This window comes from Dromaius novaehollandiae, chromosome Z (genome assembly GCF_036370855.1).
Source record: "Dromaius novaehollandiae isolate bDroNov1 chromosome Z, bDroNov1.hap1, whole genome shotgun sequence".
NCBI lineage: Eukaryota > Metazoa > Chordata > Aves > Casuariiformes > Dromaiidae > Dromaius > Dromaius novaehollandiae.
The window spans coordinates 59,406,778-59,431,418 of NC_088132.1; the positions used below are offsets into that span (position 1 = coordinate 59,406,778).

Sequence of the window (24,641 nt, forward strand, 5' to 3'; positions counted from 1 at the left end):
AAATGTGAAAAGCCTTGAAGAACGGCATGTTACGTTTTGATTCCAAATAAATATAATAGAATATAAAGAGGGCTGAGTTCCAGATGAAAATCAAGTTAAAATCTTGTGTAACTGCACATTGGTAGGATTTGCATGAAAATAAAGATTATACTACTCATCCTCTGTTTAAGCTCCCTTGGGACTGAATTCCTTCACAGGGCATAATTCATTTTCCATCCCATTGCAAACTCTTCCCAACACCCAAACAACTCATGCCTTCTAAGCCATAGCTCTTACCCTATCCCTAAGCTTAACTGTGGGCTGATCTTAGCCAAAGACCCCAAATCATGGCCAAGATGGAAAAGTTCTCAAGGGAGAACTCTTTTGGTTGTACAAAGCTGCCCTTCACAGACTCACCCCAGCAGTCCCCCTAAGCTTTACCTCTCTTCTAACTAAGGAACAGGCTCTCATGTGAACAAGCTCTCAACCTAACCCTTCCTTCTCAAGGAAGGAAGCTTCAACAGTTTCCATGTATATGAATAAACTCATTATTTCAGTACCTACTGAGTGCTGAGTTCACTGTGATAATTGTCCTTCTTCCCAGGAAGGAATTTAGTCTTGATTTGTCTCATATCTTCAGAACTCTGAATTCTGATCTGAATTTTTCAGAGTACAGTCATCTTAAGGAATTCTTGACACCAGCCCTTGAGATTTGTCCTAGCACATCTACCATCTCTGGTGGCCAAATTCTAACTTATTTACTCAAATATTAACGTTTTGACACACTTCTGCACTGTAGTTCAATTACAAACCACCAGTAAGTTTAAACGGCAAAATACCTGTACTGTTGTTCCTATCTTTTGGCTTTAGTCAGTACTGCTTGTCAGTGGAACACTGTCAGCTGTAACCTCTTCCTTTTATTCCTTCTTCAACACAGAAAGGCTATCAGCCATTTGTCAGACAAGACACTTGCAAATAATGACAGCTGGGGATAGAGAAGAGAGGTGCTGTGAGGCCGGGTTGGGTTTTGGCGTGCTCCTTCACAGGGATGTGATGCTGTCGCAGCCCCAATCTAAGGAGGGAGCCCAAACCCCCGAGCCTAGCAGCGCCGAGCAGAAAAGGGGCGGACGCAGGCGGGGGGGGCGTCCTCCCACACCGCCCGCGTCCGTCAGCGCCGCGGCGCCTCAGCCGGGTCGCTGCCCGCGGCGCGCCGACCCACGCGTGCCCACGGCCGGGGCACCGTGTAGGAGACGCCAGCGCCGCCTTGCGCTGCGCCACCGGCTCTCGGCCCCTGCTCCGCCAGCAGCCTACCCGTTCGCGCGGCCGGGTCCCCGCCGGTAACGGCCGCGGTCCCAACGGGCCGCCCGCCGCGCTGCCCCCCCCCGCCCCCCGCCCCCCGCCGCGCGGCCAGTGCCGGGGGTGGGGGAAGGGAAGGAGGAACGGCCGCGCAACGGTCGCCCGTCGCCCAACGGCTGCCCCGCCGCCCTCCGCGCGTTCCCCCTGGGGCGCATGCGCAAGGCGGCCCCGGCGCACGGCCGAGGGGGGGAGGCAGCGAGACGGCTCCGCGGAGCGGCCACTTCCTGCCGGCGCGTTTTTGGATCCGGGTCAGAGGGCAGCGCTCAGCTGGAGGAGCGTTTGTTTGCTTCCGGCCCGCGCTGCCCGCGGGGACGGCGGAGCCGAGCGGAGGCTGGGGTAGCACCGCGCCGCCGCCCCGGCCGCAAGGCCCCGGCTCCTGCGAGCGGCGGGCGGAGCCGAGCGGAGAGGGGGGGCTGCTTGGCACCGCTGGCGAGCCCCAGGCCTGGAGTGAGTGTCGCGGCGGGCGCGGGGCCGCGCCGCGGGGCCTGGGGCGGGGGCTCCCCCCGGCGGGGCCGGGGCTCCGCGGCTGTGGCGGGGCGGCGGCGGGGCCGCAGGGGCAGTGCTCGGGGAACGGCGGGCGCAGGAGCGCCGCAGTCGTGTGTCCTCGGCTCCCGTGCAGGGAAACGCATCAGCCTTCACTTGTTTGCGCCTCTGTCGCTCTGCCCCGAGAGCGCCCCGGCTCGGGATAAGGGCCCGCGCAGGAGGGCGTGCCTGGACTGTGGTGCTGTTGAGCCCCTTTTTGGAGAGGAGTCCGTACTTTCCGCTTCCCATCATGATAAGCAGTACTGAAAGTCGCCATAAATGTTCTTGCTGTTTCTCTGAGACAATAGCATTGCTACCTTGCATTATTTTGGATTTTAATTTAGGGAAAGTAACTTAATTGCTTTTTTTGCCCTGGTATTTACTACTATAAAGGCCAAAAACCTGTTACTTTCAAAGCTAAATCCTGAATTCCAATGCACAGTTCTCCTACCAATAAATGATATCTGTCAAATCCTTATGTAAACTTTATGTAACTTTATGGAATGTTCCTCCAGAATGCTCAGAGTTGAATGAGGTGTCAACAGTTGCACTTTTCCATTTCTAGTACTACAAAGGTAATGTAAGAGACTTGTTTCTGTGAAATGCTTTCTCTAACAAATTATGAATTTATCAGTGGAGTCCTTATTCTGTCCACTGTCATCTTTGCTGTGAGCTAATTAGTGTTTCTGCATATGTATGGGGTTTTTTTGTGCTGTTTTATGTTGTTCAAATTGCACATAAATGTCACTCAGACTACATGAAAATATCAGGTTACTTTTTCATTGTGCAGTTTCATTTTCTCCCTTCAGTAGAATTGAAGGTAAACATCTCAGATAACTTAACCTAGGTTCCATGTTGATGCTGCATGAAGTCATAGTAGGAGCTGTCCAAGGAGGTAGAAATATGGCAACGGTTCCCAGTTACAAGTAAAAAAAGGCTTTAAGGTGATAACAGTGAGAAAATGTATGAGAGAACACCCATTAATGCAGCTGTTAATACTTTTATTTATTTATTTAAGTTCTTTGTTTGGTAATTGGAAGATCCTAAAATGAAATTAAGTTTATTCCAAACTTAGCCTTGGATGTGGTAAGTGGATTTCCATGCCAGTGCATGGATCTACCAGTACTTTTTCAATTATATTACTGCAGCATTGGGTTTATAAAAGGTTTTTATACAATAATTAGGGAAACAGTGCCATTGGTCTTGTGACTTCAGAATGTTCTAATTAAAACAGCAATTTGATCAAACTTCCTCCTTTGTATTTGAGTTACAGTATTGCTGTGAATGGGTAAATATTTATGTGCAAAGTTTTAAAATCAAGCATGAACAGCTATGTTAGTGACACAACTTGTTTGTTTGCAGAATTCTGATTTAAGACTGAGATAAAACTGGTTGATGAAACTTGAAAATAATGATGGGTATTCTTTGCAGCTAAGAGATGTATACAGTATGGGTAACTGGGTTTTAAAAAACTTCTAATGTGGTCTTGCCAGATAAGATGTGAAACTTGTTTCCTGCATGTAAGTTGAGCTTTAGGTCTGAAATACTGGTAATTTGCAAAATGATATGTAGAGTGAGAACGAGAGAGTGTGCGCACACAGTTTAACCTGTTGTGTAGGCAAAGATTTTCTTTTTCATCTAACTCCTCTGCTAATGTATTGCATATAATGATGCTAATATCTTGCATATAATGATGCAAGATCAAGCAGTCAGTTGTGCCAGAATCCATTTTAAATTTAAAAGATATAAAAATGCATACTTACTATCAAAGAATCCATTCTGCAGGCACACACACAAAACTACATTATGTACGTGATATTCTTAAAATGCGAATAGATTACTTTCACATTGCTTTCATCATTTGGCTGCCTATTTGTGTATCATGTTATGAAAATAAACTAATTTTGCTTATAGTTTGTGATCAGCTGTATCTTCATGTTCTTGTGTTGTAGTCAACTGTTTCTTCCTATATATTGTGAGCATCTTGGGGGAGTTTTTGAAGTATAAAACATACTCCATTAAAATACATTAATTTTCTTTGAGACAGTGGACAGCTTTATTTTCTGTAACTTTCTAAAGTAAAAGCTGAAATTGAGGGAAGTTAATAAAAATTCACTTTTTGAAAATAAATAAATAAAGTAGTAATAGTGAAGCTTGGAGAACATAGTATTTTTGTTCAGCATATTCTCCTGAAAGGTGATAAACTCATCCACAATCACTATTCTTTTAAGCAAATTTGTAGAAATAAATTTTAGATTATTGCAGGTTTTTAACCCAAAGTTTAAAAGATAACTAGTGTTATTTTGTTGCCTGATTTCTTTATTTTTTATTTTTTTGGTAGGTAAAAGGATACATGTTTGCTTTCAGTAAAGAGCATGTTCCCAAATTCCTCCAACTTGGGTCGTCCACCCTTCCCTCCAAAACATCAACAACACAGTAACTTCTTCAATAAGCTTCCTCTAAACATACCACCTACTCTTCTCTCTCACCAGCAAATTATTGATGCTCAGTTTAACTTTCAGAATGCAGCGTAAGTACAATAAGATTTGATTGGGGGTGGGAGGATGGATCTGTAAAAGACAGTTAACTGTCTTTTGAAAGAAGTATTTCTGTTTATGGAGGATGGTTGTCAGTATTTTTAATATTGTACTGCATAAAACTTGAAATATAAAAAAGGTCTCTTGTGTAAAAATATAACTGTATCACTTCTGTTGGTGACCTGCAAGTTTTAATGCTCTCCTGTGTGTAATACATGAGATATCACTTCACTAGTTACAGTTAATCTACAGTTCAGTTTTAACAAATGTGTATTCAATTGTGTATGTTCACTGGGGAATCCAGGAAGGAGATGAGAAGGGGAAGAAACATTTATGCTTGGGGTGAAATTTGAAAAATACTAGTGCTTTTAGCCTCTTAACTTTAATGCCGCCTTAAGCTAGTTTGTTTGGAAAGCTCTCACATATGCGCTCTGAAGAATGACCACCTTCCATTTTTCAATGAAATATATGCTATATACTGAAACTTTCTTTTTGAATAGAAAGGACAGGTGTATTGTTTCTAAGAAAAAAAGGGCAGGACTTGCAGAGTTTTGTATTTACTGAAGAAAAGCAATCAAACAAAAAAGGTATCTTAGGTGTTGTATGAATAATAATTATGGACTGTAGTCTTTCTAGGGCTCTGTTGAGTGGGAACCTTGCAACTCTTCCAGCTGTTACGCCTCAGCCATTGACTTATGGAAATGGCAGTCCAATACATACATCTGCTGCCCCTACGTCATTCCGAGGAAGAAAGTAAGTTCTTCATATGTGTGTATAATTAATTAATTCTGATTACAGTGTATAACATGAATTCAGGTTGCACATACATTATATAATCTCTGTGGAACTTCTAATAGTGAATAAAGCCTTTCTGATGAAGTAGGCCACATTCACATGTCATGGCAATTTAAAGCATTCATGTACTTGCTTTTGAGAACTTTATTCAACATTAGTGATTTAATATGTGTAGTTTTTCTCTTACAGTTGTGACCTAACAGAACTGACTTTTTTCTTTTATTTTAATATTGCAGTAGATCCTAGTCTATGTGTGCTTGACTGTTAGAAGGCTTGTGTCAATACGTTGAATGTTTTCTTGTTGATTTATCAAGTTGAGAATAAAATTGTTCCTTCAGTGTTTTCTGGGAATCATGATGTTCTTCCGATGATGCACTACATATTTCTCCTGCTTTTCTTAATTACGTGAAGTTTTATTTTTCAAATGCAAAGTTCTAAAATCAAGCACTTGGAGGGGGGGGATTTTATGAAAACATAATTTTTCTCCTTTTTGGAAAAACTTTACTTATTTAGATAACTTCCTTTGTGCAACAATAAGAGAAATTCCAGATGAGTGCGACTCTATTTTTTCCTAACGTTTTAGAAAAATGATTTTCCTATCCTGCTTATCAGTTCAGAAATAATAGTTGATAAATGTTTGTAGAATTTTTAATAATTCTGTGAATCAGGTGGTAGGGAGGAAGCCTTAAGTAATCCCATCTTTGAAACTCTTGCCTGTACACTATTCCTCTTGATTTAACAGTTGAGAGGATACAAATAGTTAAATACATAGTGTTAAGCTATAGTTGGTTATATAGGTATCTCATTAACTAAAGAAAGTCCTGGTTTCACATGCTGCATGCATATTTTTCCCTTGAGCAGTCTGACTTATGGAAAGCTATGCTGTGTTAAGGGATTTGCAGTCAAGTAGTTCTTTAGATCTTGAATCAACTCTTCTTAAGGTATTTTCCCTGAAGATCAGTTCATGTAAGTTCTTCTCAGCTAAAATATACTGAAATAACTTCATATTTTGATTTAATGTTACATTATGAGTTCCTTTAAGACTGTCGTAGGTACTGTTATCAGTAACTTCTATCAGACAGAAGCTGAAAACTTGAAAACTGAAATGATGACTTGAGGTCTTGTCAGTTAAATCTTTAATTAATATTATCTGTCTGGGTCCTCAAACAGTTCTGATGCCAACCTTTCTAACTACAAGGGATAACTGTAGTTTTATTGATAGTCAATTTGTTCATACATAATATGAACACTTGAATGTCATGCTTTTTTAAGCATGTGAATATCCCCATAATGGTTAGCTTATATGCAGGCACTTAATGTATAAACAAAACATGAATGTCGTCTTTTATATTCTTTAATGTGGTAGAATGTGATATTCAACCACTTCACCTGTCAGTACAACTTTTTCTTAATAAAGAGTTCAGATGCCAAGGGGCTATACATAAGATCACGATTTCTTTTTAAGTACATATGAATTTCTGTGACTAATGAGTTAATGTGGAGATAAAAGTTTATGTTGCAAAATGAGACATTAGGTTTATGACCTACATAGCTTAATACAATCATTAGTTTGATTTGTCAAATGAATAGTGGTTCTTTTTTGCCCAGATTACACATTTTACTGTCTGTACAATCTAAGCCTACACAGACAAATGCTACATTTTGAATGGCTATTGTGGTAAGTTTTTATTTTTTTCCTCCCTTCCCCACTGTTGGATTTCTTATTAATCACTGGGTATTCAGAACTCACAAAACTTCTCACTGCACTTCTGTTGATTTTTATTTTAAAAAAATACACTTACATAGTCTGTATGTATCTTTTGGGGAAAAAGAAAAAGAAAAAAATATATGGTCACAAATATAGTATGACCAGCATTCATCTTTTCTAGTTATCCTGCTTGACTGAATTGCCATTTGGTTTCAGCTGGTTAATATAAGTGCTCTTGTTAAGCAGTTGCATCAATCCACTTCAAGGGTAGCTGCACTTTTGCAGTTGTGTGTTCTCTTGCATTTCCCATTCCAGGTTTATTTCACCTGATATCTAGGATGGGCACGCCTTTCGATTCTGTAGAATGCTTCTTGGTCTTAGTGAAATAGCCACAGTAATTAATCATAAGTATTTGTACTTTGTAGCAAGTATACTTTAATTATATGTTGGAGCTTGCAAGCTAGAGGAATTACTGTCTTGTTTTTTGTAGGAGACTAAGTGAACAAAATGTTCCATATGATGTTAAACGGCAGCGGTTTCATTCGCCTCATCGCGAAACAACTGTAGTTAACCAAACAGTGCCTTTACCAGAAGAACGTAGATACTCCTTCCCAGGATCAATTCCATCTCAACTGTTTCATGCACATTACGTACCAGATTTAACTGGATGTGTTCCTCCATTACGTGACGCTTCATTTTCAGACCCTATAGAGACCACGCTCCCTGTAGCCAAAGATAAGGTAATACCTTTATGTTGTCCTGGTGAGAAGGTGAGACTCTGTGATGCTGTGGGAGACAACAAAAACTTCCGCAGGGTTCTTTGATAGTGTCATGATCTCTCTGCTGCTGAGCTTTATTTATAAGGAATAGCAGTGTGTCAGTAAATGTAGCTGCTGCTATAGTCCTCCCAGTTCTGTATAGCCTCTTTGTTTGTGTGTTTGGTTTTGGAGGGTTTTTTGTTTGTTGTTGATTTCCTGAAATCAGCCTATCTGATCTAGGCATAGTAGGAATTGGAGGGATGGTCCATGTGTTGCATGATTAAGAAAGGAGAGGAGGGAAATGCTGGTGAAATAAGCCAGTAACGTGGGAGAAGCCTGTTTTGAATAAATATGATATGGGGCCTGTAAAGATGCCCTCTGCTTCTCTTCAGAAGGAGATAAAAGTTACTGTTCATTTGTATATATGTAGGAGAGAATGTCATCTTCAAGTGGACAATGGAGTCGGAACTGTTTCTTTTTTTTAAAAAAAAAAAACCTTGCAGCTAATCATTCTTTGTATTTCATCTTGCATCAGCACAATGGAAGGTTTTTTAGTATAAATATTTGTCTGTTGATTATAGTGTATAGCAATATTGTCATTAAAGAAACAATTAACACCTGCTTCCACCAAAGATGACTACTTCTTTGATAGTTTGAGTGGGGTTGAAATTAAAAAAGCTAACTTAAATCAGTTTTTTATCTTCATTTTTCTCCTTATTATAGGTCAAACTAGTGACTTTAAAGTCAGCAGAAGGTATCTGTGGTCTTTCACTGCTTGATCTCTGAAAAGCTGCAGATACTGATGGAGCAAAACTTATTTTCTTTGGATAGACATCTTTTCTAAGACTGGACAAACTTTATATTAAAAACTGCAGAAACTTCTTGTGGAGAGGTGTTCAATATGAATTTAAGCAGGATAAAACTCCAAACAAAGGAATAGATTATGGGAAACAATGCTGGCATTTAATTTATTTGCTTGTTAGTGCAATCTTTTCTGTTTTCTATTTTTCATATAGTCGCATCTGATAGGAAAGAATGTTTTACTGCCCTTTACCTTTACTTTTTGAATGTGTGTGTCAAGTTAAGTCAGCAGGTTTTGGAGCTGTTTCAAGCGTGTCAGCAACAGACCTGTGATTTGAACAGAAAAGAACTCTGCAGAACAGAACTCCAGAGGGAAATTCAGCGAATTTTTCCACGTATGTCTCAAATCTGACCATTCAGTATCAGTTTGAATGTTCTTCACATTCACAGTTCTCCCTTCTTCCCAAACAAGGACATGTCCCATCAGTTTTTCTTCTGTGATCCTCTTGTTACAGAGAGCAGACTCTTTTTGGTTGGATCCTCACTGAATGGCTTTGGCACTCGTAGCAGTGATGGTGACTTGTGCCTCGTGATTAAAGAAGAGCCAGTAAGTAATTTAAAAATATAATTAAAGTCTGTTTGGTGCACTTTCTGGAACCAGAGCACTTTAAATTCAGTAAATATTTTAAAAATGTATGTGCTTTTAGTAAGCTTGATTCTAAAATGAGAAACATGGTCAAATCTTTTGATTTAATAATATATTTTTGCACTAATAGTAGCTATGAACTGTAGCTCCTGTAATGTTGCAAGTATGAATTTGACCTTAAAAACATTTTAATCCTGCAAAATCTTTGAAAATTAAGCATTACCGTAATTTCACAAATGGACAAAGTACAGAGTAACAGAGAAGTGTTGATTAAAGAGCTCTGATTCTTTTAGAGACAGGAACAACTTTTATTAAGTGCTTTTGTGTTTTATTTAATTGTTTAGATTCTTAGCTAACACATTGAAAAAACAAAACCAGACATTTCCATAAGTGTATGTTAAATAACTTTCCTCCTTTTTAGAACTGTTTCTGTGGTGAAATTGTCATATGAAAAGCTAGGGCAACCTTCCCACTGAGATAAAATCCTATAAGATAATGTGAAGGCTTTTTTAGAGAGGTAGTAACAACAAAAGTTTTAGTGTGCAGTCACAAAAATGAACTTGATAATACAAACTATCTTAAGCATTTTTGTTGAGAGAAAACTTTTATATGTGGAGTTTGAAAGAAAAGACATAACCAAAAAGGTAAACAGAGGATATTTTTGGAAGAATTGAAACATCGTGAATGAAAGGAATTACATTTTTATTTAAGTGGGGCTAGCTTTCCTTCAGAGTTCTAAGATTTCTGAATGTCTGCTAGTTACTTCAGATCTAAATTAGTTTGTGTGGCTTTTCCCAAATTAAATATATATGTAGACTGAGGAATGTATTGGTATGCATGTGTACATGTTTGCTTTTTATTATGAGACTTAATAGACTTTCCCTTTATTTGAAAAGTAAAGCATGCTAGTTATATAAGGATAAAAAAACCTAAATGGGTTATAACATTTTTATTCTTTAATTTTAATATCATGTTTCAGGTAAATCAGAAGACTGAAGCAAGACATATACTCAGCTTAGTCCAAAAACTCTTCAGTTCTAAGCTTTGTAAGTTCCAGGCTACAGCGAGGTGGTAAGATTATTGGCAATTCTGGAAGTAGTGTTGATGTACAGTTATAACTACTTGTGTACTTGCATGTTGTCTAGTTTCTAATCATAGCATTTTTTTTGCAGAAAAGCGAAACAGACTTTCTTATTTTGTATGACGGAATTGATGGATAGTAATCAGAACAACCGAAGGGCTACCCTCCAAACTAGTAGATTTCGAGAATGGGTAGCATTTAAAATGACTTTTTCTAATTGTGGTCCATGATTCAAAAGTGGATTTCTGTTTGGAAACCTCTGTTAGTGAACTATTATTTCTCTTTTAGATTGCAGTGCTTTCCTCAAGACAGTACTCTAAAAAGTTGTAAAGTAAGATGTCACTCACAATAGACCATGTAGAAATTTCTTACGGACCTTGATACTAGTGAAATAGTTATCCTAGGTGTCTAGTGAAGGAGATATTAAGTGTTGACAGTATCTGCATGTATAGGAGAAACAGGTCAACTCATAGTTCTTGTAAGTTGTTGTTTAGATTCCCTTTAGATGAAGAATTCACAGGGGCAGTTCTTCACTTAGAAGTGAAAACCTCCTGCTTCAAAGAGGTTTCTGTACCATCCTTTGAATTATTAATAGACAACAGGATCTTTGATATCAGTGACTGTCCACTCAGTTCTCAAACTTGTGATATGTTCTTTGATGCCGTTCCTTATGTTGCTGTTCTGAATCGTCCTGCAATGGTAAGAGGAACAAACCATAAATTTCATTGCAGACTTCAAAACATCTTCACTGGGAGGTGTCTGTACCTGGATTTCAGCAGCTCACTTGAGGAGAGCCTGATGTATCTATCTCAGTATAGGCATCTGATGTTTAATGGCTTATTGCTATTATATGCTGATGTTTGCATAAGCGGTCTGGAGCTTAGTCTGGTATGGCTAGGATACAAGTTATTCCAGTGCTTTCTAGGAAGCACAGTGATAAAATAGTTGTGTTTTCAGGGACCTGAAAGGGAGCGTTTAAATAACTTGTGACCCTCTTTTCTTTTTTCAAGAGGCTGTGTTCTGTGAGATGGCTTTAGACAAAATCAAGTTTGTGTGCTGGGGAATACCAGTCACAGAAAGACATCGCTGTCATGTGGGAGTGATCCCTGAAGGTTTTTATTATGTCATGGCCCATGTCTGATGCAAGGCAAGAGGGAGCTAGGAAAGCAAGTACCTTTCTTGAGCTTCATTTAGTCAAATGTTCTTTGGAAGGTGAGGCAGGACAAAACACTGCTCATCTTACAGCTCCTGCGTGACTCTGTCAGTTGTGTTATCTAGAACTCTTAGATCATCTTTTCTTAATTCTAACATCTCTATGGGCATGATGCTCTGTCTTATACCTAGCCCTTTATCTTTTTTTCTTATAGTATGGATGCTCAGGGCTAGAATTTATAGACAGAAGTTGTTGAAAATTGTTTTACTTTCACATGGTTCAAAATAGAAATGCTTTTCCATATGGGTCTTTCCATTTGGCTTACTCCATTTACAAGCTATAGCTCAACTATGCTGAAGTCTAATACCTCTGAAACAAGTAAGTGTGCCAGTTACTTTGATTAAAGCATACTTAGGCAAATACAATTGCTGTCATCCACTTGTTCAGAATAACTTTTCTTTTGAAGATAGACTTTGAAAGCTGTCAGATAGGTTCATGTGGTTTTTCTCTACTCTTGGGTAGACAGTCTTAGTAGTATGCTTCAGTGGTACTCTGTTTGTATGGCTGTTCATTGTCAGCTCCAGACTGGCTGTTAAGTTTAGTGGTTGTGTGTGTGTGTGGTTTTTTTGTTTTTTTGTTTTTGTTTTTTTATTATAGCACTGCAATTTTTGTTTAAATGATTTCCTACCTCCTCCTGTCTTCAGAAGTCATCTGCTGCTTAATCACCAAAAGTGGGATCTACAAGTACAGATACTTAGAGGAAGTGTGTGGCAATTGTAATTCTTTTGAGACATTAAATACAAATGGAATCTAGGGCTGTAATTCGCCTTTTTGTTGCTTAGAAACTTGAATCAGAATTTCAGGTGCAGTGGTCACGAGGGCCACACTTGTGGCCTTTAAAGGCAGAGCATGAGTACATGTATGCTGCTACTGTATATAAAAGCAAGTGTAAGATTGGTCTGTACAGAACTGCTTTAAGAACTGCAGTTTCATTAAGCAAGCTTGTTGCATGTGTTCCTCTTTTTAATGACAAAAATGGTATGAAACCTCTTCTAATCATTATTCTTAAGTTTTGTGCTGTCCAGTTAATACATGTGATGGTATCCTGTAATGTTAAAGAAATCCTTTTTTGACCATACTGTTTAAACAGTTTCTTCAGTTTTGGGATAGAAAGACTGCAGCTGTATTCACATTCCCAGCAAGTGTGTGAGTTGTTGTTATACGTATTCCTTGCCTCATATAAGAGAATAAAAATAAACATAGTTTAGGCCAAGCATGAAGTGAAGTAAACATGTGCTAGGATGTGTGAGAGACCAGAAGGGGGAGGAGGGAGAAGTCATTTGATACTACTTAAAGCTGAATTCTTGGACTGCCAGGTTTTATAAAAGAGTTAAAGGGGTAAACAGAAATAATTTTTGATAAAGAGGATATCTGCAGAATAGATAGTGTTCCAAGCATTTTTAGCCCTTCCTCAGTTGTAGAATGAGCGAAACTTCAGTTTAGAAACTTGGGAGAAATTTTTCTAGATGTACTTCTTAAAAGCGTCATTTTTCTTTCTTCCTGTACTCTGTGGTGTTTCTGTACATACCAAAAGGAAGGCAATACAAAGAAAGTGATTCTTTGCTTATCCCACCTTAATTTCATGATTGATTGATAAATTGGGAAGCATTCCGAGTTCAGCTTCGTTTCTGTTTCACAGTTTGCCTTTCTTTTAGGCAAATCATCTTATAAACTTTATATGCCATCTCTTTTACCTTTGTATATGGTTAACTGTGATTGTTAGGTAATTGTTTGATTCTGGGAAGACTGGGAAGTGGATTCAAAGTTTAGATAAACTCCAGATTCTTTTGATTTCAAGTTTGCAAAAGGTAACAAGCGTGAGTAAGGAATTTGAGGCCATTGAATTTAAAGACTTATAGCAGAGGCTTTTCTTTGTTGTCAGTCTCTGCATCTAGAACACTAACTAAAATCAAGATGTGCTCTTTTTTTGAATAGCCTGGTCACAGTGTAAAGTGGGAGGAAGCTTCTAGTATCTATTCAGCTCTCGGTGTTCTAGGGGACATACTAGTCTCAAATTTAGGTGCTGTGTTTCTGCAGATTCAGAATTGAATTCATTTGAACATCAATCGAGCAGTACTGGGTTGACTGGTGCTTAATATCTGAATAAATAAGGAGGAGCTCATTTTCTCTTAGTTATACAAAGAGGCGCAGTAGTGTCGGGACTAGATATCAGGATGGAATCCACCCAACAGTTGTCTGGTGGGCAAAGCGCAACAATGAGGGGAATCAATGTAACTCGAACTCAAAATCGATGAGTGAACAGCCTTGAAAAACTTACTGATAGGTGAGAACATAAAATACTGCATGATGGTATAGGTATAAGTCTGTCTTTAATTTTCCCTAAACACTGGGTGGAAAGCAAAATGTTCCCTTGAAAAAGACTCTTCATTCTCTGTGCATTCCTACCTGATTAGGATTAAGATCTTAAAGCATTTCTCTCTTTCTTGCTCATGGTAAGATTGTAAATGAGGTAAAGCAGTCAGTGTCTTAATAAATGTGACCTGGAAACAGTATTTCTCAAACTTGCTATGTCTCCCTGGCATATTCTTTGCAACTGTACAGTATCTCTAAACTTCCTGCTGTAAAAACAAATGTTAACTTATTAATTAGACTAACTTGCTTTGCTGCATTGTACAGATGGTAAAAGTTAATGGGTTTAAAATGACATCATGTAAGAATTTAAAATGTCTGTCTTACCTAGAAGAATACTCAAGTGCAAATATTCTTCTCAGCTGAAAATAGATTTTAAAAAAAAAGCCCCAAACACCCCCCCCACTCCCCCCCCCCCCCAAAAAAAAAGTATTGCTCCCATTCAGACTGTTTTGGAGTAGCTGCTCTATCTGGAACTCTTGGTATCCTGTTGTGATTAATAAAAAAATATCATATGATCAATATGTATTATTAGTAATAAGTTGGCACTACACTGTTGTTACTGTTTAAGTTTTATTCTGTATTCTTTTATTAAAGGTATATAGTTCCCTAGGCCTGTATATGGTCCTCATTCAGTTTATAAAATGTTTTCTGATACCAGTGGAAGAAAACCATTTCTATTTAGTCACAAGCATGGTTTTACAAAAAGTTGTCAGTTTGAAAGAAAAGTAAGTGAATTCTAAGTGTCAACAACTAATTCATCTTACCCTGAGTTGTACCCTCCTATAGCCTTCATGATTCTACATCTGAACTTCTATGCCACCCAGGTTCTTTCTATAGTATAATCATACCTATAAGACTAGACTACATGTGCAGGATGCTAAAAATCTTTCTGGTATGTACCATGTTTGAGATTAATATTTTGCACAGTTGCACTTTTTTCTGCAAAAGAAAGAAGAGATTTAAGCTGTTTCTTCTGAAATTATGCATGAATGGGTTACACATCAAAGAAGACTAAACACTTTTTTAAGTGACTGTGTTCTTTTTCACTACAACTGAAGTGGCATCTGTGATTTTTTTGTAGACATACCAGTTGTTGAAAATTGTGGAGCAGCTATGTGGAATTCTTTGCATGGTGGTTTTTGGCCCTTCTCGTCATAGCAGCAAGATCAGATATTTAGTTTACTAAGGCGTTTATTCAATCTGAATGTATCTTAGAATTCCACAGTCTGTGTATGTGGCTCTTCCCTGGTATTTATGAAAAGTAATGCTCGTGCACAGTAGAGATTCTGGTAATGGCACCATCAGCGTGAGCCAAAACGGAGGTACTCAGCAGCAAGTCACTGCCTTCTAACATCCTCTTTGCTCTGTTCCACCCTTGGAGAACAGACTGGATTGGATGGGGTGGGTGGGTTTTCTTCTTCTCTCCTTTTTCTTCCCTCTTTGCCTGGTTTGCCAATGTGGCATGAGTACCGTCAAGGGTTGGGAGGTGCTTGCAGACAAGCATATCGCTTGCAGACAAGCATATCGCTTGGAAGGGGATTGCCACTAGAATGAATCCAGTGAAGTTCTGCAGGGATCTTTAGAAAGATCATAGCAAGGAAAATGAAATTATTATAGCATGTGTTTATGTGTGTGCACATGTGCACTTATCTGCCATAGGCAGCGTGTTGGCCACCTTTGTCTTAAATCTTGCAGTGCAAGGCAAGAGCCAGAGAGCTCTGCATGCTTTATAGCCTCACATTCAGAGTGTTCTGGGATGCTGGAGGAGGGATGCTTAGATGTGCCTGTGGGTACAGGTAGGGAGAGGGGACACTTGTACTGAGTTGTACTGGATTGTGCAGTCAGTGAACATGGATTGGAATTCTTCTCAAATGCCAGTTGTAATATTCTTCCTTTAAAATTAGTAAGCTGGTAACATTATCTCTTTTTTGATTGCCAGTCTGTGTGTTACTTAGGATCAAACAATGAATTCCAATTCAGATAAAGGGTTACAAAAGGGCAGACCTGTCCAAACATGCAGCTCCATTAAACTACTTCCAGAAAGCCTCAAAAATAAATAAAAATAAAATTTGTTTTTAATTGAGTATTATACTGTAGGGTTTTACTTCAAACCTGAAGTTGTCACCCAAATGCAATATATAGCTGATACTCTTTAATCACGGTTGCTATCCAAACTGACAGAAAGAAATGCCCTTTTTCTCCCCAAAAGTGAAGATTAGCTTTTCTTTAAGGTCATTTTGTAATCTACACTGCTCCTACTTTGGTCATGCTTAATCATACTAATTTTAGCTTAATTTATTCAAATAAGGAGGAAATATATAATGTTAAATGTGGTCAAATTCAAGTGGTCCTATGTTTTGCGACATAAGATAAATTACTGAAACTGTGTTGTTTGGCCAGATGCATACTGTTAAACTAGGGACGCTGCTTTTCTCTCTCTTCCTTTTCCACTACCTTCTTGGGCACATTTCTTGTTAAGGATTATGGTCAACTGCCTTTTATCTGAATTGGGAAATCAGAGATGTTAGGAAATCACAGATAATGTGGCTGCTACAGGAGTTTTGGGGAGCAAAGTGCAAAGACGCACTTGGTGGCAGGGCTTAATAACTGTAGGTTTGGATGGCCTGGCGCTAAGCCTGCATGTCCGTACTGTGTGGATAATCAGCTGAGATGCAGTCCCGTGATTGTATCTCTTGCATGTCCTATCTCTATTAAAGCAAAAGGCAAATAGAGTTTATCCCATCTTTGGTGGAAAGTGGTGTCATAGCTGCAAATCTGATGCCTTATTTTCAGTATTAATACAGTAGGAAACATCTTTCTTGGTACGTATTTTGTCAAAGGAGGAGTTTGTAAAGGAAGCTTTAAGCCTAAGCTATGTGTAGTGAAGATACAGTAAGGTTAACTGTTTTACAGTAAAATGCATCACTTCAACTGTAAGCACACGACATGATTAAAAAGCAAGCAGATGATCATGTGTCACCTCCACAACATAGTGCCAGCTTTAGGCATCTGGCCATCTAGGATGGGTCTGTTCTTCCTCCCTTTCTTTTTGAACTGTGATTGTAATTACTCAGGATTTGTATTATAAGTACTGCTCAGTAAAGGCATTGTAGAACTGGGCTCTGTATGTTTAAATTTCCTGAATATACATAAAAATCTTCCTCTAATGCTTTTTTGTTGTTCTTTTTACAGTTTGCTAGATTGTATTTTTGCTGCCAGTTGCTAAAGGTTACTTAGTTTATCACAACATTTATGAGAATATTTTTGCTACGTTTAATAAGCTGTTACTCGCATAGCTCAATAGGCAGTTTTTTTTGGGGGGGGGGTTGTTTTTGTTTTTTGTTTTAACATCAGCATTTTGCATGAGACTTTAATTGGATGTTTTCTCCCTTTCAGCAAGCTACATTGAGCGACCTCAGCTGATTCGAGCAAAAGTGCCAATAGTGAAGTTCAGGGATAAAGTCAGGCAAGTACTCTGTTCAAGATCATTTCTTAGACTCTGATACAGGAAAGTATTTATGTATTGTGCATGTGAGTAGTTCCGCTGAAGTCACGCTTTGTTTGTTTACGTTGTACTGTAGTAAGATTGCAAATTTGTACAGCTAATGTGCAGTGGTAATCAGCTTACCTCCTTGATAGCCTACAGCAGTTTCTGTGGTTGGGATGCTGCTTAGTTTCTGTGATGTGAACTAATAACATTATTTGGTGTATTTCTATAGTCAACTTGTGTGTGGTAGACTCCAGTTAACAGATGCTTCCTCACAGGAAGATAAAGGTGGGAAGAAAACTGCTGTGAAAGATGGTTTAGCTTTCTGTACAGACATCTTAAATATTGAGCTACTTAGGGAGTAATTCACAGTTTTTTGTATAAACACTATAAAACAAGCCTTAGCTCTTGTAATGACATTGTTTTCTTCATTAAAAATGTGCAAACTATTCATTTTAGGAGATTATATTCTGCTCTTTTCTAGGGAGGTATTCTGTATTTTAACAATGTGTAGTATAACATGCTCTATTCACAGCGTTAGGTGCTGATTTGGTGGCCTTTTTTAAAAGAGGGAAGTAATTGGAAAGAACTGGATGTGTTGTATGTTATTGTATTCATTGTACTTTGTTTACGAAGACATGAAAACAATTGAGGGGTGCACTGGAATAGAGAACCATGCCGTCGTTATCTTGGTGATAAGAGTATCTGACACTGAGTTTAAAAAAAAGTACAAAGCACTTTCGGAATCTGAATAATGTTCAAATTTTCCTATATTTATAGGACTACATTGCATAAGAATTATGTATATTGCCTTCATGCAATAGCATAATTTCACTATTCTTAGTAAATAGGACTTTGAACAACTTTTTTGTGTGTAACTGTCTTATCCTGCCCACACACTTCTAAAATTCTGCAACGCTGTCTCTCTGACCTTTAAAAAACAAACCAACCCACTTCTCTGGTCTCTCTTTGTGTGGTATCCTTTTATTGAAGCAAAAACTCTGCTGTGATAGAACTGAATCTGTTTTGTTCACAATTTGAACTAATAAACACCTTCCAGTTAAGCTCTTGCATTTGAGATTATATAATGCTTTTTAGGGTTTTGCTACATACTTTTTTCATTTACCCATAATCCCATATTTACCTCTGTGTGGTTGCCTACCTTTTAAAGATACAAATAACGTTTGTCTAATAACTTTTTCTTTTACACAGTACAGTAGCTTGTTTCTCCTATACTTTCTGAAAGTATTAAACTTGTCAAGTTAAAATTTGGGTATACAGCTTGCCTACACACAACAATGCTAGTCTTTCTATGGATACTTTAAATGATAAATTCCTGGTAAAAATCTTGCAGAAATGACGGAGGTATAGAAAAATATTTTTTTCCAATTTTAAATTGGGCTTTAAAAAGAAACTTAAATTATGGAAGTGATTAGGTGAGAAAATGGACATTCTTTGTAGGCATTTATAGTCCATACTATAGTCATTTGCAAAAAAAGTGACAGTCATAATATTCATATACTTACAGACAGGATTCGAAGAATTCTTTCCTTCCTACTAACTCAAAGGATATCTTCTCAGACTAGAAGCTGCCCATTACATTCTGGGGGGAGAATAAAAACAGTACAGTTCACCATTTGGTTTTTTTTCCCTCCTCATCCCCATATCTTTCCCTTATGTATCTTTTCGCTTCCACCCATGTTTTGTCTAACTATCTGTCTCTTTCCAGTCTCTTACCAGCCTCTTCCCTGTGTTTTCCATCTGTTCATATACACACTCATTCACTCTTTCCAAGAGATCTTGAAAAATGGATTGGATACTCTGTATCCAGGGGACTAAACCTGTTTTAGCCAAAACCAGAAACTAAATGTGAGAAGCTTCCTGTCAAAGCCAATTTTCTTGAAGCCCAGCTGCTGGGGAAGGCGGTAGAATGCAATGGATGCCATCTCTGCAGCCAGAGCCAGATTGTAGTGTATGTGTTGTCCATAAATGCCTGAAAATTACACCTTGCCTGCTTGATTTGATTTGGCAAAAGAAGAAAAAGGAATCAGTTTGGTTTTGTTTGTTCTACTTTTTGATCTTGGAGGCTTCTTAATGTCCTAACAGTAAGGGAAGGTCACTTGCACATAAAGACTTATTATCTCTATTTTTTGTTGTCTTTTGCAGGAAATAATTATAATACCAGCTCTGTTACCAGTCAGGCCTTTGATTAATTAACATTTCTGTACTGCAGAGGATGCAAAAGCTTTCTGTTCTACTGCATTTGATGTGCACTTGACTTTTTTTTCTCCCCTCCTTTAGTGCTTTTGGTAGAACTTGAGTCAAAACAGTACAAATCCCTTTTCAGTTGCTGTAACTGCAACATTTATTAAATGCGTGTATTAAAGTACAATAGAGCTACAATAGAATTTGTTTAATCAACATCTGGTAATAAGTGATCTTGCCAACTGGAATTAACTGGAATTACATATGCTGCCTGACAATTCTTTACTATATTTGCACCTATAAATAATGGTCTTATTGGTGTTTGTGCTTATTTTAACAACTATCAAGCAGTAGCTCAAGCTTGTTTATTTCCTGTTGTGTTATTGTTTACTACCCTCTCAGAACATCTAAAAAATCATGTTTAATTTTTTTAATCGTGTAATATTTTTGATACAAAGGATGTTTTAATGTAGTTAATCTCAAAAATCTGTTCCGTATATTTATGAATATGAATATGAATAGTTGTATATTGCAGATACCTACTGTTTTGTCAATATGAGGCCCTTCTTGTTGCAAGTTAAAATGTTGTTATAGCTTGTTGATCATAAATTTGGATATTGTATCTTGAGCACTGTATTTAGGCTGCATATGCAGTATGAAATTCAGATTATTTGGAGTGGTAAAATAAAGCAGGTAATACTTGTTTGTTGTGCTCTTATTTGCTGTTAACCATATGAAACAGTTACTAAAAATTGCATGCTCTGAAACTGTTAAGATGATTTTCACAAAACATGCACTGTTTACTGATAAATTTCATTTCAAAGTGCTTGTTGCTTATCTGTAACAGAGTCGAGCAACAGTGGGGTACTGAAATGTCGTGTTAAATTGGAATGTCTCAGGAATAAGAGTAGTTAAATTTGAAATGTGTAAGGAGATTCTTACCTTCTGAGCTACTATAGTTAGTTCTCCTTCTCAGTTCATTGGTGGGCTATGATAAACTAAAACCTCAGAGAATCCTGCCTGGCATCAAAAGATGTTTTATCAAACCCACTATCTGTAGTAAAATCATGTATTTGAAGCCTAGCTGGGAAAAAGATTTGTTAAAAATCCAACAATTATTTGATATATTAAGTTGTCCTAAGGTCTAAACTTAGTTCTACCTGCATCTTCCCCACAACAGCCACATTTTGATAACTATGGAATTCAAGTCTATAATTGTACCATACACAAATACAAAATGGAAATCATAGCCTTAAAACTCTTACTGTTTGAAGAAGAAAAATCCTAGAACATTGTCTTAAAGTTGTACTTCTTTACCTCTTTCACTAGTGGTAATAAATATTCTGAAACTGAATGCCGTAACATTTAATTCTTTTCTTTTTCTCCTTTTCCATAGCTGTGTGGAGTTTGACTTGAATGTAAACAATGTTGTAGGAATAAGAAATACATTCCTTCTGAGAACCTATGCATACAGTAAGTTTTTGATATATTTTCTTATTTCTGTGAATTTTTGCCTGCAGTTTTAGTTTGTATTTTAGTCTTGATAAACTAATAAAATTCAGTTGAATGTATTATATTAAGTTACCATGTATAATTACTTAATTAGCTGCATTAGATAGCTTTAATGTAATTTTTTGTTGCTCTAAATGTATGGAGAAAAACATCAGCTAGCTATGTTTTTAATTGAATATTATAATATTCAGAAGATGATAAAATATCTTCATATTAAGGTCCACATATTTATTACAACGGCTGCTTCAGTCTTCTGCAGATAATGGGGTGGGGGAAGAGGAGCAGAACCAAATACATTATTGTATTATTCCCTTTGTACCAGTGATTATAGTGTGATACCATTTTCTGTTTCTTTTATTTCCCTGCAGCCACTGATAGGTATGTGTGACTGATAGCTAGCTGAGGCTATGTCTTACAATACAGAGTCTTTCCTTGGGAAATCTGAAATGTTACTTCAGTTTTTAGACTAACCCCAAAACACAACTGGGTTGTGTCTCCTCAGTAGTTTGCATTTCAGTGGGAGACTGTGGAACACACATCTAAAGGGGAAGTAATAAAAACAGCACTCTTAGTGCTAAGCTAAGCTTTTGTTGTTTAGCACTATGATGTCATTTGGCAGATAAATGCATAAGGAGCAGACCTTGGGCTAATGCCTCTAGGTCACCTGCATTTCTCCCTTTACCACCTTGTTCAGTTTTTGCATACATGAGTTCCTTTCTTTTTAGGGTAGGAAGTTATCAGTACAAGCTATGCTTACTAACTACTTTTGACTAATACTTAGAGCAGAGTAGTTTCACAGTGTTGCATATTCAGAGGGGATCTCATCCTGGAAAAGTTATTTAACTGTAACTTCCTCATGTACCCAGGAAGGCATCCACCTAGAAAGAGATTTCCTTCTAAGCTTAAATAGTTTAGAAAAGTAATCTTTGTTACAGCTATAGGTATGGGGTCACTTCACTAAGTCTAATGTTAACATTGTTGTTCCCAGTTTCTGCCACTGGTTTCTATGTCTCACCACTTACTCCTCTCAGCAAATCACTATAGGTACAGGCAGGAATCCAGATGGTAAAAAGCAGTGGAAGGGGTCTATGTGGCCCAACTTTTTTTCTTTCTTTCTGCCATGGTGTCCACCTTTATAAGGACTGCAGGCTCCTTAATATGCTCAGTCAAAATTAACTTAATGTCTCCTGATGATAGTGATAAATATTACTATTTTCTTGAGGTCAAGGAGTGAGTTACTAAGGGAGGCTTTTGACTGAAAAGATAATGTGCAAGACCTTCATAAAGAGGCAGTCTTTGTCAAGCATAGTCCTCTCTTCTTGGGATAAGACAACTCTCATGTGGCTTCAGGCAAACAAAAACAAACGAAAACTATTATCAGACATCTAGTCCCTTTACATACTTTTAGAAGTCATATCAACCAGGGTGGGTAGCACTAAAAGTATTAGCCTGCTCACTTAAAATATGCATGGCTGAAGATCTTCAACCTGCTTGCAAGAAAAAAAAAATACCTCTATTATGTAAGATATATGGATATTTTTGTTCCATGGAGTTAGATACTCAAGCAAACAAGGGGCTGGTTAACTTAGTGAGCATGATAAAAAATATTTATAAATATTTCTGTGGATGCTCTTCTGTCTTTTCCAAACCAGCCCTTCTATGTTGGTGCATCAGGTGCTGTAGAAGAGATCAAAGATTATATGACTAAGTGGAGCAGAAGGTCCACAGAAGGAGAAAATGTAGGTAGATTAAGTAGAGCTAGTAACTGGAATGTATTGCTTTTGTGTTATCAGTTGGTCACCTAAGGAGGCCTGTCTGGAGTAAGTCTGCAATTCATGGGTGGGATTTTTCAATTAGAGTGGAAGCCAGACCTTTTAGTTTTGAGCAAATGACATTCCCTCAAGAAAATACACCGTAATAGATTGTTAACTGATGTAAGAATGTCAGGAAAAACTTACTGGTAGTGTTACACACTGATTTCATTATATATTAACGACGAATACTAGCAAACACAAAACCTGATCTCAAAATGAAGTTAACTAAAGTGAAATCCTTTCCATTGTGATGCTCAAAGAAAAGTCCAGTTTAGAATTTGAGCCTATTTGCATTTGTCTCATGAAAAATCATGTTTCTGTTATTGAGAATGTTGTTGTTATTGTCTGTATACTAATTCTTCTGCATCTTATTTAGTAACAGTCAGAATTTTTAATCCAACCACTAGTGAATGATGTAGAGGATCAGGTGACTGGTGGAAAGGGTTTTTGTTTTTAAGAAGTCTTCCAGACGTAATTCAGGACATTCATTTCAAGAAGAGTGCCATGTTCAGGAGCATGTCTGCTGAACCATTGTGAATAAGTTGTAAGAGGCAGTTGGTTTGACAGGATTTTTCAGAATAACACAGAACACAACTGGCGCTGTTACAGAAAGTCTCTCTTGTCCTGGATGAAGCAGTTGTGAGTTATGTATTCATGTCCTGATGTTCAGCATACCAAACTTTGCACAAAGATGTCAGGGTAAGAAAGATATTCCAAAACACGTGATTATCTGGTCCATTGTAAGGTGGTTCACTGGGCTGATGATCAAATTCCACATATCTGCAAATAATAAATGAAGTATGCTGTGAGCTCCCTATGATATGTTGGTTAGTAACATCTCCCTAAAATGTGTTGTAACCTTCATACAGAAGGCTACCTACATTCTCCTGCAATTCGGAAGTTCAGAACTGGAATGTGACTATAATATTGGTGTCTTTCCTGATGAAAAGGATAACTTGATTTAATGTGATATTTTATCTAATAGATCTCATCTATGAAAAACTGCTGAGGACCAGGTAATTTTAGAATTAGTGTTTGGATGCAGTGTTTACTGCTTTCATGGACCCTGAGGAAAAATTAAAAATAAGTTCTGTGTCCTGCAGTCAGAAGAATTTTTTTTTCTCTGTCCTCGAAGCTTATATAATCTAAATAAAAAATTTACATTTGGTCTGTCCTGGAATGTTTCTTAATTCAGGAAATTTGTACTGAGAACTGGAGGGAACTGCTGCATTGACTGGCACATCCAGTTTTGTCTCATCTGCAAGTTACCTGGCATGGCCCTTGTAATGCATCTGTGGATCTTACTACCCAAAAGATATTTTCAAATGCAATTTTTTTTCCTTTTTTTTTTTTTTTTTTTTTTTTTTTAAGATGGACAGTAGTTGTAGGATAACTAAGTAAAGTCTATAAATGGCTTACAAGAGGTAACTTTAGAGTGCAAAACAAGTGTCATATTGATCAGGTGGCAATAAAAATTAATTGATCACTGTCTAGTTATTGTGCTTTTTTGATAAGTATTTATTTTACTTACAGTTGAGAATCGAGTTCGTCCATTAGTACTGGTTGTTAAGAAGTGGGCGAGTTTTCATGACATAAATGATGCCAGTCGTGGTACTTTAAGCAGCTATAGTCTTGTATTGATGGTTTTGCACTATTTACAGAGTAAGTATTTTTTGCCTTTTGAAACTGTTCCTTTAAAGTTTGTATTTGTGTAGTTTTCCTCTTTAATTTTAAACATCAACAGCAATCATTTTCCACAAGGAAAAATCTGAAAACAAGGTGGTGTTTTTACTCCCTTTCCGTAGTGCTGCATTTTTATCTAAGAAGTGGACCTCTTCTCTGGAGTCAGAGTTA

At 37.7% G+C, this 24,641-nt stretch overlaps 1 protein-coding gene across 3 annotated transcripts in view; it reads left to right on the plus strand.

The window, feature by feature from the left end:
- The first annotated feature begins 1,541 nt into the window (after positions 1-1,541).
- Positions 1,542-24,641, plus strand: part of LOC112987040 (poly(A) RNA polymerase GLD2) — a 49,935-nt gene continuing 26,835 nt past the window's right edge. The window contains exons 1-10 of one of the 3 annotated variants that reach the window (XM_026106696.2): positions 1,542-1,782; positions 4,199-4,387; positions 5,022-5,147; positions 7,388-7,637; positions 8,737-8,851; positions 8,972-9,063; positions 10,082-10,148; positions 17,166-17,235; positions 20,858-20,934; positions 24,321-24,449. In XM_026106696.2, the coding sequence (XP_025962481.1) occupies positions 4,233-4,387; positions 5,022-5,147; positions 7,388-7,637; positions 8,737-8,851; positions 8,972-9,063; positions 10,082-10,148; positions 17,166-17,235; positions 20,858-20,934; positions 24,321-24,449 (1,081 nt within the window). In that variant the 5' untranslated portion in view covers positions 1,542-1,782; positions 4,199-4,232. Of the gene's footprint in view, positions 1,783-2,397; positions 2,433-4,198; positions 4,388-5,021; positions 5,148-7,387; positions 7,638-8,736; positions 8,852-8,971; positions 9,064-10,081; positions 10,149-17,165; positions 17,236-20,857; positions 20,935-24,320; positions 24,450-24,641 lie in introns of those variants that run through there. The other 2 variants (XM_026106697.2, XM_064502539.1) reach the window with 2 other exon arrangements.